The 21,344-nt window shown below is 39.8% G+C and overlaps 2 protein-coding genes across 6 annotated transcripts in view; both read right to left on the minus strand.

Annotated features, from left to right (window-relative positions):
- Positions 1-21,344, minus strand: part of EXOC2 (exocyst complex component 2) — a 199,190-nt gene that overhangs the window by 161,133 nt on the left and 16,713 nt on the right. The window lies entirely within an intron of this gene.
- Positions 7,427-8,437, minus strand: HUS1B (HUS1 checkpoint clamp component B). Its single transcript, XM_030817230.1, has one exon. It carries the CDS (start codon positions 8,421-8,423, stop codon positions 7,587-7,589), a length of 837 nt encoding a protein of 278 aa, XP_030673090.1. The 5' UTR covers positions 8,424-8,437; the 3' UTR covers positions 7,427-7,586.

The raw sequence follows: 21,344 nt of genomic DNA on the forward strand, positions 1-21,344 counted from the left end.
TGTTTAACTAAAGCAATATACAGTCTTTTAACTTCATAGTCATTTAAGACAATTAAGAAAGCACTAAGGAATAAAGTGAATAAGACTATCCTAATAGCACATACCACAAACTTTTAAAAACTCTTTTCTTTTTTTTTTGAGTCAAGGTATCGCTCTGTCAACTGGGCTGGAGAGCAGTAGCGTGACCACGGCTCACTGCAGCCTCGAGCTCCTGGGCTCAAGCAATCCTTCCACCTCAGCCTTACAAGTAGCTGGGACCACATGCATGCACCACCATGCCTGCCTAATTTTTGTATTTTTTTTTTAATAGAGACAGGGTCTTGCTCTGTTGCCCAGGCTGGTCTTAGGCTCAAGCAATCTGCCTGCTTCAGCCTCCCAACGTGTTGGGATTACAGGTGTGAGCCACTGCACTGGGCCCTAATTCTTTTCTTTTTAAGAGACGGAGCCTCATTGTGTTTCCCATGCTGGAGGGCCATGGAAATTCACAGGTGCAATCAGGGTGCATTACTGCCTCCAACTTCTGGCTTCCAGTGATCCTCCTTCCTCAGCCTCCAGAGTAGCTGGAATGACAGGCCCGCACCACTGTGCCCGGCCACAAACTAATTTTATCTTTGGAAAGCAGAGGGATAAAGAGGTATAACAGCTATTATTACTCATGTAAGGAAAGTTAATACAGATAAGAATCAGGAACTTTTATTAGGTTAGACTCTGGCACAAGAAAACTAGTAATATACAAAGTACTAAATAATGCAAATGGGAAAATAATAAACGTTGGTAGAATGGGAGTACTCACCAGGAACTTCACATACATACACAGGTATATAAGATGGGCTACAAATTATTACATACTGGCTCCTAGCCTAAGAACCACACTACACACTTATGTACTATCCATTACCAAAGAGAGTTACTGGTTTGCTTAAAAAAAAAATCATAATTCTGATGTGTTTCCAGACTCATGTTAATTCACCAAGTATTTCTCAAATGCCTGGACCCGAATGGGGATAACCAGAACTAGGAGGGTCCTTATGGAAATTAACCAGGGAAAGAGACACTTGTCTGATTTCTTTTGATAATGGCAACCTATTCACTGAATAAATATACACTCAAGAGTAGTTTCTTTTTAGCAGTAAAATGTTTAAAAAGTACAAGTCTGTCATATGAATAAGCCAGTTTAGCTTTCAGCAAATGGCATCTAGTGGGACAATAAATTCTGGATATAAGAAAGCACTTTAATACATTTTCCAATGATTTATTTTCTACAGATACAGTGAAACATAAAAGGCAGAGTGTTTTCTTGCTTCTCAGTAGTCTCCCTATGAGAAACAATGGAAGATGCTTAAATAATTTGTAAACTTGAGACTTTGACTTTTTATAATGTAAGACTTTATTTTCATTGAATTATCATTTTGTGTGGCAAATAAATTCCTTCCTGCCTGCAAGAGCAAAGGACATCTTTAAACAAGGACAAAATGACAATGCCCTTCCAAAAGGTTTGAGATTTTTTAAATTTAAATTCTATCCTTATAGATTAAGTAAAACATTCATATGGTACTCTAGATTTATTGTAATGAACAAAAGTATATCCAAGCTGTAAGTCTACTGAAACATTTACGAACAGTCTGGGGACTGGGTTCTAAACTGAGTTCTGGCATTAGGAAATAAAAACGCTTGTTGACTTTTACGCACTGTGAAACTTTTCTTATCTATAAACAAGACAACTGGATGAGATCAGCTCTAAGGCATCTCTGAGCTCTTGTTCCTATGAGAGTCCTTTACAAAGCTTTTAAATTCAGCCAACTAATGCATGACTATAGAAACAGGCACTCTCTAGTTTTTCACAATTAAACTAAAAACTGTAATAATAGCTTTCTATTCATTTTAAAATTTCTGTATTGTAAAATGTTTTTACTGTATAATTATACAATATTAGTTAAAACATTATATTTAGATGGTCTACTGATGTTTAATATTATAGGCAACATATCTCTGCAGATTAGGGAATAACCTAAGTAGAAGAATAAATTATCTTTTCCATTTTCAAAAGCTACATTACAAAACTAGGCTATAAAACTTTTGATAGATACTCCTTGTTAATGAATTACTAAAAGTAAACCATAATAATTCATCAAAGATTAAACTGTAAAATTATTTATGTTCTAAAACAAACCATTAGATTTTTCATTTCTGTTGGTTTTATTAAGTATATAAAGACAAAGCAACAGAACTAGAGATAGACAACTGGAGGAAAGAAGAAGAGGAGAGGGTATGAAACTAGTAAAAAATACTTTTTATTATAGCTTGAAAATTTTCATTTAATTTTTCTAAAAAGGGAAAAAATTTGGAAGAGATGTCTGAAACAAACATAAGGAATTTCTGTTATATCAAAATCAAAACCTGCAGATCTTGTAACTTCCTCAGTGTAGTAAGGCATGTGTTCTTTTTTTTTTTTTTTTTTTTTTTTTTGAGACAGAGTCTCACTCTGTTGCCCAGGCTGGAGTGCAGTGGCGTGATCTCGACTCACTGCAAGCTCTGCCTCCCGGGTTCATGCCACTCTCCTGCCTCGGCCTCCCAAATAGCTGAGACTACAGGCACATGCCACCACGCCCGTCTAATTTTTTTTGTATTTTTAGTAGAGACGGGGTTTCACTATGATAGCCAGGATGGTCTCAATCTCCTGACCTCGTGATCCTCCTGCCTCGGCCTCCCAAAGTGCTGGGATTACAGGTGTGAGCCACGGCGCCCAGCTGTGTTCTCCACTTTTATCTTGCATTTAAAGTCTGCAAAAGGCCAGGCACACTGGCTGATGCCTGTAATCCCAACACTTTGGGAGGCTGAGACAGGCAGATAACTTGAGGTCAGGAGTTTGACACCAGCCTGGCCAACATGGTGAAACCCCATCTCTAATAAAAATACAAAAATTACCTGGGTGTGATGGTGGGCACCTGTAATCCCAGCTACTCGGGAAGCTGAGGCATGAGAATCACTTGAACCCGGGAGGCTGAGGTTAGGGTAAGCCAAGATTGTGCCACTGCACTCCAGCCTGGGCAACAGAGCAAGACACCTTCTCAGAAAAATAAATAAATAAATAAATAAATAAAAAATAAAGTCTACAGAAGTGCTCATGAGGGCAGAAGATTTCTTAAATGAACCAAAAAATGGCTTGATTAAAAATCTTCACAGACTGGGCACGGTGGCTCACACCTGTAATCCCAGCACTTTGGGAGGCTGAGGCGGGCAGATCACAAGCTCAGGAGTTCAAGCCCAGCCTGATGAACATGGTGAAACCCCATGTCTACCAAAAATACAAAAATTAGCCGGGCACGGTGGTGTGCGCCTGTAATCCCAGCTACTCAGGAGGCTGAGGCAGGAGAATTGCTTGAACCCGGGAGGCGGAGGTTGCAGTGAGCCGAGATTACACCCCTGTACTCTGGCCTGGGCGAGAGAGTGAGATTCCACCTCAAAAAAAAAACAACAACAACAACAACAACAAAAACAAAAAAAAACTTCACAAACAGCTCTGAAAATACTCACCAAACAAAATGTTCACAATTTTTGTATGTAACTCAGAAGATATAAACTAAATAGTTTCAAAGAGCATACACTATACCTCCAAAGTGGTTATTAATAATTTTTAAAGACTACTTCAGAAATACTTTTGAAAACAACTGTTTAAATTTCCCATGTTACAATTCTAATAGCATTAAATCAGAATCTAGCCCAACGGAAAGAGATCTTAATAAGCCAGAGGGTTCAAGTGACTTGCCTGGGTCCAACGTTTGTGTGTTCTTTCCATACCACCACAGGTGGAATTTAGAAATCATCAAAACAAATTAACAAGTTTAAGTGTTTTATCACCAAATCTAGTAGGAAACTTTTCATTACTGATAAAAATGTAGTCATAGAAATTTACTAACTATGCAGATATAAAGGTTGCCAAGTTAATGCTTATCTTACTGCATAAGCCACCAAAAAAACTAAACTAAAATTTAATATAGAAGAATATAAGCTACTCCTCACCCTGAGACTGTTCATCACTATACCATCCTTTTACAACCTCTCTTCCTTTTTCTCAAAACAATGAAACATTAAGAATTATTTTCTAAGTAAAGTACTGGAATACTGGCGGGGCTGGGGGTGGGGAAGGGAAGAGGATGAATGGAAACCTGATTTATCCAAAAATTACCCTTAAAGCAACATTTTGGTTAACATGAACTTGACTACAGTTTACCTCCTTTTATTGTGCTTCACTTTACTGTACTACTCAGATACTGCACTTTTTACAAATTGAAGATTTGTGGCAACTCTGCATCAAGCAAGCCTATCAGTGCCATTCTTCTAAAAGCATGTGCTCACTCCATGTCTCTGTGTCACATTTTGGTAATTCTTGCATTATCTCAAACTTATTCATTATCATTATATCTGTCATGATGATCTGTGATGAGTGTTCTTTGATGTTACTATTGTAACTGTTCTGGGGCACCACAAACCATGCTCAAATGAGACAGGGAACTTAATTGATAAATGTGTGTGACTGCTCCACCAACCAGCATTCTGTCTCCCTCTCCTCAAGCCTCTCTATTCCCTGAGATATAACTATATTGAAACTAGGCCAATTCATAATCCTACAATGGCCTCTAAGTGCTCAAGTGAAAGCAAGAGTTTCAAGTCTCTCACTTTAAATCAAAAGCTAGAAATAAACTTAGTAAGGAAGCCATGTCTAATGACCTGACAGCCTAAAGCCAGGCCTTCTTGTGGCAAACAATTAGCCAAGCTGTGAATGCAAAGGAAAAATTATTGATAGAAATTAAAAGTGCTACTCCAGTGAACACATGAATGATAACAAACTAAAACAGCCTTATTGCTGATATGAAGAAAGTATGAGTGATCTAGATTGAAGATAAACCAGCCACAACATTCCCTTAAGTCAAAACCTAACCCAGTGTAAAGCCCTAACTCTCTTCAATGCTATGAAGGCTTAGAGAAGTGCGGAAGCTGCAGAAGAAAAGGCTGTAGATAAAGGATGGTTCATAAGTTTTATGGAAAGAAGCTACTTCTAGAACATAAAAATGCAAGGTGAAGCAGCGAGTACTTATGCAGAAGCTGCAGCAAGTTATCCAGAAGATCTAGCTATTATAAGATAACTGATGAAGGTGCCTACACTCAACAACACATTTTCAATGATGACAAACAGCCTCCAATTGAAGAAGATGCCATCTAGGACTTTCATAGCTAGAGAGGAGAAGTCAATACCTGGCTCCAAAGCTTCAAGGACAGGCTGACTCTCTTGTTAGGGGCCAATGTAGATGGTGATTTTCGGTTGAAGCCAATGCTCACTTACCATTCTGAAAATCCTAGGGCCCTTAAGAATTATGATAAATCTACTCTGCCTGTGTTCTATCAATAGAACAACAGAGCCTAGATGACAGCACATCTGTTTACAGCATCTGGTTTAGTGAATAATTTAAGCCCACTGTTGAAACCTAATCCTCAGAAAAAAAGATTTCTTTCAGAATATTACTGCTCATTAACAATGCACCTGGTCACTCAAGAGTTCTGGTGGAGATACAAAAGGAGATGAATGTTTTCATGACTGCTAACACAATATCCATTCCACAGTCCATGGATCAAGGAGTAATTTCATCTTGCAAGTTTTATTATTTCAGAAATAAATTTTGTACGTTTATAGCTGCCATAGATACTGATTCTCTAATGGATCTTGGCAAAGTGAATGGAAAATGTTCTGGAAAGGATTCATCATTCTAGATGGCAGTAAGAACATTGATGATTCATGAGAAGAGGTCAAAATATCAACATTAACAGGAATAAAAAAGAAGTTGATTCCAACCAACACGGATGACTTCAAGGAGTTCAAGACTTTGGTGGAGGATGTCACCACAAGTGTGGTGGAAACGGCAGGAGAACTAGAATTAGAAGTGGAGGCTGGGCATGATGGTTCATGCCTGTAATCCCAGCATTATGGAAGGCCAAGGCGGGAGGATTGCTTGAGGACAGAAGTTCAAAACCAGCCTGGTCAACATAGTGAGACTCCCTCTTTACAAAAGAAAAATTAAAAAGTTAGCTGGGCATGGTGGCATGCGCCTGTAGTCCCAGCTACGGGAGAGGCTGTGGCAGGAGGATCGTTTGAGCTCAGAAGTTTGAAGCTGCAGTGAGCCATGATTGTGCCACTGCATTCCAGCCTGGGTGAGAAAGACAGACCCTGTCTCAAAAAAAAAAAAAAAAAAAAAAAAAAAAAAAGTAGAGCCTTAAGGAATTGCTACACTCTTGAGATAAAACAAACAGATGAAGAGTTGCTTCTTATAGATAAGCAAAGAAAGTGACTTTTTTGAGATGGAATCTACTCCTGGTGAAGATGCCGTGAATACTCAGCAAAGAAAGTGATTTTTTTGAGATGGAATCTACTCCTGGTGAAGATGCCGTGAATACTGTTGAAATAACAACAAAAGATTTAGTATGGTCTATAAACTTGGTTGATAAACCAGTGGCAGGGTTTGAGAGGACTGACTGTTTTGAAAGAAGTTCTACTGTGGATAAAATACCCAAAGCATCCCATGCTAAAGAGAAATCTTTCATGAAAGTCAATCGATCCAGCAAGTTAACTACTTTATTTTAAGAAATTGCCACAGGTACCTGAGCCTTCAACCACCACCACTGGAATCGGTCAGCAGCTATCAAGAGGGAGGTAAAGACCTCCCACCAGCAAAAAGATTATGACTTGCTGAGGGCTCAGATGATGAGCAGCATTTTTTACCAATGAAGTATTTTAAAATTAAGATGTATACATTTTTTAGACATAGTACTATTGTACTCTCAACAGACTACAGTATAATGCAAACATAACTTTTATATGTACTGAAAATCCAAGAAACTCATCTGTCTTTATTGCAATATTTGTTTTTTGCAGTGGTCTGGAACCAAACTTGGAATATCTGAGATATGCCTATATTTCCTTGATTCCTAATGTGAATATGATACATGTAAAAAATGAACCTAATAAATAAGCAATTCAAACTATGTAGATAATAAATCTAAAAACCATGTACACTGATATATTCTTTGATATATCCTATGACAAAACACGGCTTAACAAAGAATATGTAATGCACACACATGCTAAATACCTTTTACCTTGCAGATATATTTAGCTCTCTACATAAGAAATACCCTCGGAAAACACTTATACATATTTTAAAAGGAGAACTTTCCCGCTTTACACAGCAGCATTTTATAATAAAATACTGATGCAATTGTTTCAGCATTCAAAAATACTTATTTCATTACAACCCTGTTTCCACCCCCCCCCGAAAAAAAGAGTTGAAGAATAACTTTCTTGATAGAATCTTAAGCAGGAAAAAAAAAAACCTGACAAACCCAATGAACAAAACATAAACTACCGAACTGTTTTACCAATGCTTTAATATAAATTTTGCAAAGGAGGAAGGGCTCAACAAAATATACGCCCTGCATAAGTCAGGGAAGGTGCAAACTTTCAACCCAATTAACTCAGGGTCTGTTTTAGTTTTGAAAAGATAAGCTTAAAAAAAAAATCTAAGCTGGCTGAATTTTTACAAGGCAGGAATGAAATACTGAAGAGAGACATCTTCTTGAACCAAAACAAGCTGAAGAAGAGTATTGTCCCAAATATTGCATAGGGCCGTCGTAGGATGTATTTGCTGTCCCTCCAAAAACTGCAGAAGCCTCCGATTATCTACCCGCACTTGCACCATGCTCTCCAGGTCTCTGTTTTGAGGCACACCCACAGCCGACTTGGGAGGGTTTCCAAGATTTTTAAAATAACTTTGAATGGACACCACCTCCGTCTCCATACTCAGGGTCATCCTGCCACTGAGGTTTGCTTCCACCAGCACGTGATCGCCCACGTTCGCCATCCTCTCCACGATGCTCCTCAGCGTCCTCCAGCGCGGCAGATAGATGCTCGCGTCGGAGGCGGGCAGGCTGGGCGGCAGGCAGTCTCGCCACACTCTTCTGGGAAGCACCCGCACGGGCAGATCGTGCACCACGCTGCGAGCGCGGCCCAAGGAGGAGGCCAGCTCCACCGCCACCGTGAGGCAAGGGCGGCGCTTGTGGGTCAGCTGTAGCTTCAGCGAGGACGCGCCCGCTGCGCTTCTCGCCGCCCGGGACAGGTGCTCCGCCGTCAGCTCCAGGTGGATCTCATTGAGATCTTCAGCGACACCTTCCATGCGAAACTGCTGGAAGGCCCCCTGCCGCACCTCGCACCACAACCTGGCCTCGCGGAGGCCGCCGGAGCCCCCGGGGCCGAAGCATAGGCTGTCAGGGCACACGCGGAGCACGCAGACCTTCGCTAGCCTCGCGACGGTGCCGCTGACGTGGATGAACAGCTCTAGACAGCCTTTGTCAGTGATCTTGGCGCGAAACTTCATGATGCCACGGCGAAGGCAGCTCGGGGCCCTCTGAGGGGAATGCCGCGTGCCACAAGCCCTTCCGGTCCGCTGGGGTCCTCCCGCCCTCCCTCCGGCCCCCACCTGGGCAGGCACTCGGGTTCCGGGTTCCGGGTTCTGTTCTGAGTTCCGCAGCCCTAGGCCTGGAGCCATGGAACGGCCTCCCAACGCCCGTTCTCACCTTCCCTCCAGCCCTCTCACAAAATGCTTCCGTTTCCACTCTGGTTATAAGAAGAGTAGGCATTCCACTGCTGAAACTTCTTAGTATTCTAAACACTATGAAGACAAAATCATCCCTCAGATAAATAACCACTTTTAATCTCTTTGGTGTATACACTGATACCATCTTCATCAATCGGCATATAAGAAGATACAGTTCCATGTGTCTTATGAAATCACAGCATACTAAGCATACATTTTACAACCTCATCTTTATGCTTAAATATTTATGTAACAGGTACTTTTCCATGTTGGTGAAACAAATCTACATCATCTTCATGGCTGCTCACTTTTCCAGTGTATAGAGTTATAACACAAGTGACATTTGGATGATTTTCAATTTTTTGCTATTATGAACACAATGAATATTTTTATACAAAATAGTTTTGCCCATTTACCCAGCTATTTCCTTGCGCTAAATTCAGAGGTGAAGTGCTGGTCAATGAATGCACTTTTAAAATCCTAATAAATACTCTCAAACTGGCCTGCAGAAAGCTGCATGAACACTCTAGCCCACCAGCAACACTGGGTATTAGCAACCTGTTTTATCTGTAGCACTCTGGCAGGCAAAAAAAAAAAAAAAAAAAAAATCAACTTGCACTGTGTGTGAATTCCATCTTATGGCCTTTGCATCTTTTTACTCAGTTTATTTTTCTTGATTTTAAGATATCTAGCAAGAACATTAACCCTCTGTCCATTACATGTACTTAAATATCTTCCCAGTTTATCATGTGACTTTTCACACTGTTTTTGGTACTCTTTGCCCTTGGGAAATATTGACCTTTTCTCTACTACTTCTAGGGTCATGCTTTCAAAGTCCTGTTTCTGGTACTTTAATGTTATCTGTTTTTATGACTTAGTTGTTTGACTCAGTTGAAATCTTTTTTGGAGTACCGAATACCTGGCTGATACACATAATTCACTAAACAATCCACTTCTCCACTAACCTGAAATGTCAATTTTATTTTGGACAAAAATTCTCATTTTTGCCTGAATGTTTCCTCGCCCTCTCTGTATTTTCTCCCACTGCCCTATCTTGTGGTACCAGTGATTTAATTTCTCTATTATATTTCAATATCAAATAGGACAATCTTTCAGAACTTCTCTCATTCTCTCACAGATATTGCTCCAGATGAATTCTAAACTATTTTATCAGAGTCTAAAAATAATCTTCCTGGAATTTTGATGGGAATTATCACCACCCTGACATAGTACATACTTACACTTCTTTGTTTGCCGTCTAGCTCTAACCACAATGATGTCAGTTAGAGGAGTTCTTATCTGTTCCATACACTGCTGTACACCCAGCATTTAGAACAGTATTTGCCATGCAACTGGTGTTCAACACAAATTTTTAAATGAATGTATGAAATGTATAAATTTCAAGATAATTTCAGGATATTTAAAATATATATATATATTTTTTTTTGAGACGAAGTCTCACTTTTGTCGCCCAGGCTAGAGTGCAATGGTGTGATCTCAGCTCACTGCAACCTCTGCCTCTCGGGTTCAAGCGACTCTCTTGCCTCAGCCTCCCGAGTAGCTGGGATTACAGGCGCCTGCCACCACGCCCGGCTAATTTTTGTATTTTTAGTAAAGAAGGTTTCACCATGTTGGCCAGGCTGGTCTCGAACTCCTGATCTCAGGTGATCTGCCCGCCTTGGCCTCCCAAAGTGCTGGGATTACAGGTGTGAGCCACCGCGCCCAGCCAAGATATTTAAAATATTTACATTAAATCCTCCCACTTATTCCAACCATTTTTTATGACTGTCAATGAATTATTCAGTTCTCCTGAAATCATTTTTCAATTGATCTTTTATGTCTCTAATGCTATCTCCATGTACTCTAATTATGGCTTTTACTCTTCAAGGTTTATGTCACTTATTTAACTGACATTGCGTTTGCTGTAATTTTCAAAACACCGCTGAATAACAGTGGTACCAGCAAGCATCTCTGTCTTATTTGTAACTAATGAGGAATCCTCTAGAGCAGTGTTTCCCAAACTGTCATTAGCGCCCCCAAGAGTCTTTTTAAGTGTTTTCCCTAATTGCCCTCCATGGAATTTTATTAATAATACCATAAATACACTATAAATCTGTATTATGTACTATATGTATATCTTTATATGTCAAGATTTATTTTGTCCCCTCAAGAACTGTTCCTCCTGTTGATAATCCATGCTCTAACATTTCACCATTAACATGATGTTTGCTATTAATACTTTATTATGCACACAAAATATTTATCTAGTCTTAATTTCTTGGGGTTCTATTTTTTAAATTAGGAATGGATATTAAATTTTATCAAATAGATTTTCATCATCCTTCAAGATAATTTTTCACCTAATATAGCAAATTAAAGTAATAGATTTCCAATTACTGAATTACCCTATGATCTAGGAATAAACAGTACTTGGTTCCATGTTCTAGTCCTTTAAACACTCCTGGATTTGATTTGCTAACATTTTATTTAGGAGTTCTACATCTTTAATTTTACTTGTAATTGGTCTAGAATTATCTTCTCTTGTACTATTAATTTAATTTGGTATCCAGACACATTCAACATTTCAATATTACTGGGCGGTTCTATATCCACAGCAGTTATGTTTCGCTTACAGAAAGAATGCGGTTTCCCATACTTGTCACCTTATAGTAGCTTAAATAGTATAGGAATAATCTGTTCCTTATAGGTTTCCTGTAAGTAGCTTCTAAAACCATCTATTTCTTGTTGGGTATGATTATTTGGGAGTTTCTTTCACGCTTATATGTCCATATGTCTTAAGACAATTTTACTGTATTTTGAGAAAGTCAGAAATGTCATTTTGATTTTCAAATTTAATATGCTTTTATATGTAAAAATCTATTTTCTCAGGGTTAGATGTGCCAATCAATGATTGTTCTACTAATTTTTATAAATAGTCTTTGATGTAAGTCGTCAATTCTATTTTCTTTTTTCAGAAGAACCATGATCAAATTCATCACTTTCCACTTCAGTATTAACTCCTTTTTGCATTTTGCTATTTCCTTTCTACCTTTCTGGATTGAACACTTAGTCCATTTGTTTCCATTCTCTTTGTTTAGTAACATTTCAAGCCACTATTTTTCCTACCTGTAGCTTTGATCATATAACATTATTAAATAAAATTATGAAAAGCCACTGATTTGGACTGAGTTGCTGCACTACACTCAACAGAGCAACTCAAAATGGAGTCACTCATGCTAGGTTTCCAAATCGCAAACCAAAATCTAAACTGTTTACCTGTAATATCTGACCTTGCAGGAAATCTTGAGGAACGCACTAAAGTTTCTTTTGTGGAATCTCTTTATTTACTTATTCAGTGAGCTTCCCTGATGCACATTTTAGATCAAGAGTCAGGAAACTGATTTAGGGGGAGATCATTGTGTCGACCCGAGGCAGGACTAGATCGCAGGTCCAGACAGAGCGGCATGCGAAGGCTTGCATTGTGAATTTTAGCCCCAGACAGACTGCAAGAACAAACCAGCAATCTCAGACCCTCTGAAGGAAGTAAACTGCTCTTGCAGGACCTGGGAGAAACTCCAAATACTGTGAGTGCCTGCAAATACTGCAAATACTGTGAGTGCCCCAACTGTGGAAGTGGGAAAAGGAGCCCTTCCTCTCCGGAACACACACTCCCACTGGAGAAGCTGAAGGTCTGTTTGCGGGAGAAGTTTCCGACTTTACCTGAAGCTGAGTCAATTTGGAGAGGTGAGTGAAATACAGGGGTGGAGGAAGCAGCAGAAAAGCCCTGAGAGCTCACTGCGTCCCCTTGCAGGCCATTCCTGCCTGGCACCACAGGGATCCATCTGGAAGGTGGCCTGAGGAGCAGGGGTACAACTCCACAGGGAGAAGGAAGTCTCTAACTGAACTTTGTAACAATTTCAACGGAGTGAGAAGCCTCCTGACCAGAACTTGCGAGACGACGCAAATCCGGTGTGCAGACTCCACAGGCGGGGATAGGACCCAGCCTTTTTAGTTCGCAGCTGGGAGGCAGGTAGCCTGGGGCAGATTTTCCAGCCGCTCCGGGCTGTTGTTGGGGGGGGCATGGTGGCTGTGGGTTGTGAGACCGGCCCTTCAGTTTTGCATGGGAGCTGGGTGAGGCCTGTGACTGCAGGCTTTCCCCCACTTCCCTGACAACCTGCATGACTCAGCAGAGACAGCCATAATCCCCCTAGGTACATAACTCCACCCCCATCCCCCAAGACCCACCCATCCCCCCGCCCCGACCTGATGGTCCTTCCCTACCCAACCTGGTAGCGGCAGACAAAGGACATATAATCTTGGGAGTTCTAGGGCCCCACCCACTGCCAGTCCCTCTCCACACTACTACAGCTGATGCTTTCTGGAAAGCACCACCTCCTGGCAAAAGGCCAACTAGCACCAAAATAGAGCATTAAACCACCAAAGCTAAGGACCCTCCCTCACGGAGTCCATTGCACCCTCTGCCACCTCCACTGGAACAGGCGCCGATATTCACGGCTAAGAGACCATAGATGGTTCACATCACAGGACTCTGTGCAGGCAACCCCCAGTACCAGCGCAGAGCTGGGTAGACTCGCTGGGTGCTAGACCCAGAAGAAGAGAGACAACAATCATGCAGTTTGGCTCACAGGAAGTCACATCCACAGGAAGAGGGGGAGAGCACTACATCAAGGGAACACTTTGTTGGACAAAAGAATCTGAACAACAGCTTTCAGCCCTAGACTTTCCCTCTGAAAAAGGCTACCCAAATGAGAAGGAACCAGAAAACCAACCCTGGTAATACAACAAAACAAGGCTCTTCAACACCCCTGAAAAATCATACTAGTTCACCAGCAATGGATCCAAACCATGAAGAAATCCCTGATTTACCTGAAAAAAAAAAAAACTCAGGAGGTTAGTTATTAAGCCAATCAGGGAGGATCAGGGAAAGGCGGAGCCCAATGCAAGGAAATCAAATAAACAATACAAAAAGTAAAGGGAGAAATATTCAAGGAAATAGATAGCTTAAAGAAAAAACAATAAAAAATTCAGGAAACTTTGGACACACTTTTAGAAATGCAAAATGCTCTGGAAAGTCTCAGCAATAGAATTGAACAAGTAGAAGGAAGAAATTCAGAGCTCGAAGGTCTACAAATTAACCAATCCAACAATGACAAAGAAAAAAGAATAAGAAAATATGAACAAAGCCTCCAAGGAGTCTGGCGTTATGTTAAATGACCAAACCCAATAATCGGTGTTCCTGAGGAAGAAGAGAATTCTAAAAGCTTGGAAAACATATTTTGGGGGAATAATCATGGAAAACTTCCCCAGCCCTGCTAGAGACCCGGACATCCAAATACAAGAAGCACAAAGAACACCCGGGAAATTCACTGCAAAAAGATCATCACCTAGGCACACTGTCATCAGGTTATACACAGCTCAGACTAAGGAAAGAGCTAAGACTAAGAGCTGTGAGACAGAAACACCAGGTAACCTATAAAGGAAAACCCATCAGATTAACAGCAGATTTCTCAGCAGAAACCCTACAAGCTAGAAGGGATTGAGGCCCTATCTTCAGCCTCCTCAAACAAAACAATGATCAACAAAGATTTTTGTATCCATTGAAGCTATGCATCATATATGAAGGAAAGATACAGTTGTTTTCAGACAAATGCTGAGAGAATTCACCATTACCAAGCCACCACTACAAGAACTGCTAGAAGAGCTCTAACTCTTGAAATAAATCCTGGATACACAACAAAACAGAACCTCTTTAAAGCATAAATCACATAGGACCTATAACAAAAATACACGTTACAAGGCAAAAAACAAAAAAACAAACAAAAAAGTACACAGGCAACAAAGAGCATGATGAATGCAACAGTACCTCACATTTCAATACTAACATTGAATGTAAATGGCCTAAATGCTCCACTTAAAAGATACAGAACCAGAGAATGGATAAGAACCCACCAACCAACGATCTGCTGCCTTCAGGAGACTCAGCTACCACAAAAGGACTCACATAAAGTTAAAGTAAAGGGGTGGAAAAAGGCGTTTCATGCAAATGGACACCAAAAGCGAGCAGGGGTAGCTATTCTTATATCAGACAAAACAAACTTTAAAGCAACAGCAGTTAAAAGAGACAAAGAGGGACATTACGTAATGGTAAAAGGCCTTATTCAACAGGAAAATATCACAATCCTAAACATATATGCACCTAAAACTGGAGCTCCCAAATTTATAAAACGATTACTAACAGACCTAAGCAATGAGACAAACAGAAACACAATAATAGTGGGGGACTTCAATACTCTACTGACAGCACTAGACTGGTCATCAAGACAGAAAGTTCACAAAGAAAGATTTAAATGATACCTTGGAACAAATAGACTTAACAGATATATACAAAACATTTCATCCAACAACTGCAGAATATGTATTGTATTCAACAGCGCAAGGAACTTTCTCCAAGATAGACTATATGATAGCCCATTAAATGAGCCTCAATAAATTTAAGAAAATTGAAATTATATCAAGCACTCTCTCAGATCACAGTAAAATAAAACTGGAAATCAACTCCAAACAGAACCTTCAAAACCATACAAATACATGGAAATTAAATAACCTGCTCCTGAATGAGCATTGGGTCAAAAAGAAAATCAAGATGGGAATCAAAAAATTCTTCGAACTCAATGACAATAATAACACAACCTATCAAAACCTCTGGGATACAGCTAAGGTGGTGCCATGAGGAATGTTCATAGCCCCAAGTACCTGTATCAAAAAGTCTGAAAGAGCACAAACAGATGCTCTAAGGTCACACCTCAAGGAACTAGAGAAACAAGAACAAACCAAACCCAAACCCAGCGGAAGAAAGGAAATAACCATGATCAGAGCAGAATTACATGAAATTGAAAAAACACCAACAAAATACAAAAGATAAATGAAACAAAAAGCTGGTTCTAGGAGGCTGAGACAGGAGAACTGCTTGAACCCGGGAGGTGCAGGTTGAGTGAGCCGAGATCACACCACTGCACCCCAGCCTGGGTGACAGAGCAAGACTTTGTCTCAAAAAAAACAAAAGCTGGTTCTTTGAAAAGATAAAATTGACAGACCATGAGCAAGATTAACCAACAAAAGAAGAGAGAAAATCCAAATGATCTCACTAAGAAACGCAACAGGAGATATCACAACTGACACCACTGAAATACAAAAGATCCCCCAAGGCTACTATGAACACCTTTACACACATAAACTAGAAACCTAGAAGAGATGGATAAATTCCTGGATAGATACAACCCTCCTAGCTTAAATCAGGAAGAAATAGACACCCTGAACAGACCAATAACAAGCAGCGAGATTGAAATGGTAATTAAGAAATTACCACCAAAGGTAAGTCCAGGACCAAAGGGATTCAAAGCAGAATTCTACCAAACACTCAAAGAATTGGTACCAATCCGTTTGACACTATTCCACAAGATAAGGAAAGAAGGAACCCTCCCTAATTCATTCTATGAAAACAGCATCACCCTAATATCAAAACCAGGAAAGGACATAACCAAAAAAGAAAACTACAGACCGATATCCTTGATGAACATAGATGCTAAAATCCTTAACAAAATACTAGCTAACTGAATCCAGCGACATATCAAAAAGATAATCCACCATGACCAAGGGAGTTTCATACCAGGGATGCAGGGGTAGTTTAACATATACAAGTCAATAAATATGATACACCACATAAACAGAATTAAAAACAAAAATTACATGACCATCTCAATAGACACAGAAAAAGCATTTGACAAAATCCAACATCCCTTTATAATTAAAACTCTCAGCAAAATTGGCATACAAGGGACATACCTTAATGTAATAAAAGCCATGTATGACAAACCCACAGCCAACATAATACTGAATGGGGAAAAGTTGAAAGCATTCCCTCTGAGAACGGGAACAATACAAGGATGCCCACTCTTACCACTCCTCTTCAACATAGTACTGCAAGTCCTAGCCAGAGCAATCAGACAAGAGAAAGAAATAAAGGCATCCAAATCCGTAAAGAGGAAGTCAATCTGTCACTGTTTGCAGAAGACATTATCGTTTACCTTGAAAACTCTAAGGACTCCACCAGAAAGCTCCTAGAACTGATAAAAGAATTCAGCAAAGTTTCTGGATACAAGATTAATGTACACAAATCAGTAGCTCTTCTATACACCAACAGCGACCAAGTGGAGAATCAAATCAAGAATTCAACCCCTTTTACAATAGCTGCAAAAATAAAATAAAATAACTTAGGAATATACCTAACCAAAAAGTTAAGTCTTTCAGAAGATCTCTACAGAGACAACTACAAAACCCTGCTGAAAGAAATTGCAGATGACACGAAAAAATGAAAACACATCCCATGCTCATGAATGAGTAGAATCAATATTGTGAAAATGACCACACTGTCAAGAGCAATCTACAAATTCCATGCAATCCTACCACCATCATTCTACACAGAATTAGAAAAAGCAATTCTAAAATTCATATGGAACCAAAAAAGAGCCTGCCTAGCCAAAGCAAGACTAAGCAAAAACCACAAATCTGGAGGCATCACACTACCTGATTTCAAACTATACTAGAAGGCCATAGTCTCCAAAACAGTGTGGTACTGGTATAAAAACAGACACACAGACCAGTGGAACAGAATAGAGAACCCAGAAATAAAGCTAAATACTTACAGCCAACTGATCCTCGACAAAGCAAACAAAAACATAAAGTGGGGAAAGGACACCCATTTCAACAAATGGTGCTAGGATAATTGGCTAGCCACATGTAGGAGAATGAAACTGGATCCTCATCTCTCACCTTATACAAAAATCAACTCAAGGTGGATTAAGGACTTAAACCTAAGACCTGAAACTATAAAAATTTTAGAAGATAATGTTGGAAAACCCCTTCTAGACATTGGCTTAGGCAAGGATTTCATGACCAAGAACCCAAAAGCAAAGACAGTAAAAACAAAGATAAATAGCTGGGACCTAATTAAACTAAAGAGCTTTTGCACGGCAAAAGAAACAGCAGAGTCAACAGACAACCCACAGAGTGGGAGAAAATCTTCACAATCTATACATCTGACAAAGGACTAATATCCAGAATCTACAACGAAATCAAACAAATCGTAAGAAAAAAAACAAACAATCACATCAAAAAATGGGCTAAGGACATGAACAGACAAGTCTCAAAAGAAGATACACAAATGGCCAACAAACATATGAAAAAAATGCTCAACATCACTAATGATCAGGGAAATGCAAATCAAAACCACAATGCGATACCATCTTACTCCTTCAAGAATGGCCATAATCGAAAAATCAAAAAACAGTACATGTTGGCATGGATGCGGTGAACAGGGAACACTTCTACACTGCTGGTGGGAATGCAAACTAGTACAGCTGCCATGGAAAACCGTGTGGAGATTCCTTAAAGGACTAAAAGTAGAACTACCATTTGATGGAGCAATCCCGGTACCGGGTAACTACCCAGGGGAAAATAACTCAATATTCAAAAAAGATTCTTGCACACACGTTTATAGCAGCACAATTCACAACTGCAAAATCGTGGAAAACCCAAATGCCCATCAATTGATGAGTTGATAAAGAAACTGTGGTATATATATATATACAATGGAATACTATGCAGCCATAAAAAGAATGAATTAACAGCATTTGCAGTGACGTGAATGAGATTGGAGACCATTATTCTAAGAGAAGTAAATCAGGAATGGAAAACCAAACATCGTATGTTCTCACTGATATGTGGGATCTAAGCTGTGAGGATGCAAAGGCATGAGAATGATACAGTGGACTTTGGGTACTGGGGGGAAGAGAGGGAGGGGGGTGAGGGATAAAGGACTACAGGATATGGTGCAGTGTACACTGCTTGGGTGATGGGTGCACCAAAATCTCACAAATCACCACTAAGAACTTACTCATGTAACCAAATACCACCTGTACCCCAATAACTTACAGAAAATAAAAATAAAAACAAGAGTCAAGAAATTATAGCCATCAAGAGAAATCTGGTCTGCTACCTATTCTTGTGAATAAAGTTTTATCAAGAACAAGCCACATTCATTTGATTCCATGTCATCTAAGGCTGCTTTCTCACTAAAAGAGCAGAGCTGAGTAATAGCAACTGAGACCTCATGGCCAAAAAATACTACACTGCCCTTCACAAAAAGAGTGTGCCAATCCATTAGGTGATGGCAAGTCAGCATCCTTTCTCCATTCTCACATGAAACATTTTCAGCTGTAACTCCTGAATTTTCAGATGTAGAAGACACTTCTCCTGTTTCCAGCATTGGTATTTTCCTCATATTGACTGGAATGTAACAGAAACTAGGAGGAAAAGTCAAAACCATTGGAAAATATGTAAAGGCATCTTCACCATGGCAGTCATACTGATGCAAAATTGAGCAAATGATTCAAATGTTACTTATGTTTACAACAGGAATTTCAAAAACTGTTCAGCATCCCTTCCAGAAAATTTAGGTCTATTAAATTAATATTATTATTTAGAATTGGGAAACTTGGTGCTTTGCTGTTTTGTTTTGGCACTTTACAACTTTTTTTTCTGAGCAGTTTTATTAAGTTTACAGAAATATTAAATCAAAATTAGAGTTTCCATATACCCCTTCGCTACCACTCCCTCCTGTTTCCTCTGTTATTAACATCTTGCATTAGTGTGGCACAGCCGTTACAACTGAGGAGCCAATGCTGATACACTATTAACTAAGTTCCATAGTTTACATTGGGGCTCTTTGTGCTGTACATTCTATGAGTTTTGACAAATGTATAACTTATCATGACATGTATCCAACATTACAGTATCATACTGAATACTTTCATTGCCTTAAAAGTCCCATTTTTACCTCTTCTCTTAGCATAGCAATTATGTTTTTTTTAAAAAAAACTTTTTTTCAGTGGCTATCTTAGAGTTTGCAATACGCATTTACAACTAAACCAACTTCACTCTCAAATAACACTTTCCCATTCATGGATAGTGGAAGTACCTTATAATAAAGTATTCCCACTTTCTTCTTCTCATCCTTTACAACACTGGTGTCATTCATTTTAATTATCTATAAGCTATAATCACCATAAGTTTTGTTGCTGTTATTCTTCAGAACAAACTGTTGTCTGTCAGATCAATTAATAATAAGAAAAACTAAGAACTGTATTTTACCTTCATTCATCTATGATGCTCCTCCTTTCTTCATGTAGATCTAAGTTTCTAATCTACATCATTATCATTTTGTTGTTTTTTGATGAATATCTTTCAGTGTTTCTTACAAGGAAGGTTTACTGGTAACAAATTTCCTCAACTTTTGTTTATCTGAGAAAGTATTCCTCATTCGCTTCTGAAGGATAATTTCATTTGTATACAGAATTTGACAGTGTAAGTGTGATGACTGGAAGAAGAGATGGCCAGACAGCTGAGCTGGTAAAGCATTATTTCTGGGTGTGTCTGTGAGGGTGTTTGGGGAAGTAACTGGCATTTGAATCAGTGGACCGAGTGAGAAAGCTCTGTTGTCACCCATTGTGAGCAGGCACTACAAAGCCGGCTGAGGGTCTTAATCAAAGAAAAAGGCAGAGAAAAGGCAAATTCTCTCTTTTTTGGAACTGGGACACCCATCTCTTCCTGCTCTTGAATCACCAGAATGCCATGGTCTTCTGAGCTTTGGATTCCCAGGCTTATACCAGTGACGCCCGCCCCCCAGGTTCTGAGGCCTTTGGCCTCAGACTGAGACACACACTAGGGGCTTCCCTGGTTCTGAGGCCTTCAGACTTAGACTGAGCCATGCTACTGGCTTCTCTGATTCTGTGGCCTGTCATGGGACTTCTCAGCCTCCACAGTCATGTAAGCCAGTTCCCCTAATAAATCCCCTCCCATCCATCCGTCCGTCCGTCCGTCCGTCCATCCATCCACATCCTGTTGATTCTGTTTCTCTGGAAAGCCCTAATACACTGGGTTTTTTTCTTTCAGCACTTTATTTCACTCCACTCTATTCTTCCTTGCATGGTTTCTTAAAAGTCATCTCATATAACTCTGATCTGTCCTCCCCTGTAGTAAGGTGCTTCTTTCAAGAGTTTCTATTGGTTTTTGATTTTCTGCAATTGGAATAGGATATGTTCGAGCATAGATTTTTTGGTATTTGTCTTGCTCCATGTCCTCTGAGCTCCCAGGATCTATGGATAGTTGTCTATTATTAATTTTGGAAAATTTTCAGGCATTAATGCTTTAAGTCATTTCCAGGAAGATACTCAGCCATGCTGTGCCTCCATCATGTCTCTCCTACAGTCCCCTCATTGTCTCCCACACTCTCTTCTGGGGACGCATGATTTCTCCCTCTGTGGCCTCCAGCATTCCAGAACTTAATTCCTCTGCCCTATCTTTCCAGGTGAAAGAAGTGCTGTTCTCATTGCCTGCACAGCCCTGTGCTCACTGCTGAAATCTGTGTTCTACTGTCATACTCAGCGTCAGGTCTCTCAACACCCATCCCACCTGCTTCTTAGCCAACTAACGTCCACCATTCACCCATTCAGTCATCACTTTCTGTGGGAAACTACACCTTCCCTCCCCTCACTGCCCACCAACCTAACCTCCCTCAGCCCCAGGCTGGATTAATTGTATCCCCTCTATACTTATCTCTACCAT

The sequence above is a fragment of the Nomascus leucogenys genome, chromosome 8 (assembly GCF_006542625.1).
Source record: "Nomascus leucogenys isolate Asia chromosome 8, Asia_NLE_v1, whole genome shotgun sequence".
In the NCBI taxonomy this organism is placed as follows: domain Eukaryota; kingdom Metazoa; phylum Chordata; class Mammalia; order Primates; family Hylobatidae; genus Nomascus; species Nomascus leucogenys.

Excerpts from the sequence above, each read along its gene's own strand:
- HUS1B (XM_030817230.1), bottom strand. The coding sequence starts at position 8,423 with ATGAAGTTTCGCGCCAAGATCACTGACAAAGGCTGTCTAGAGCTGTTC.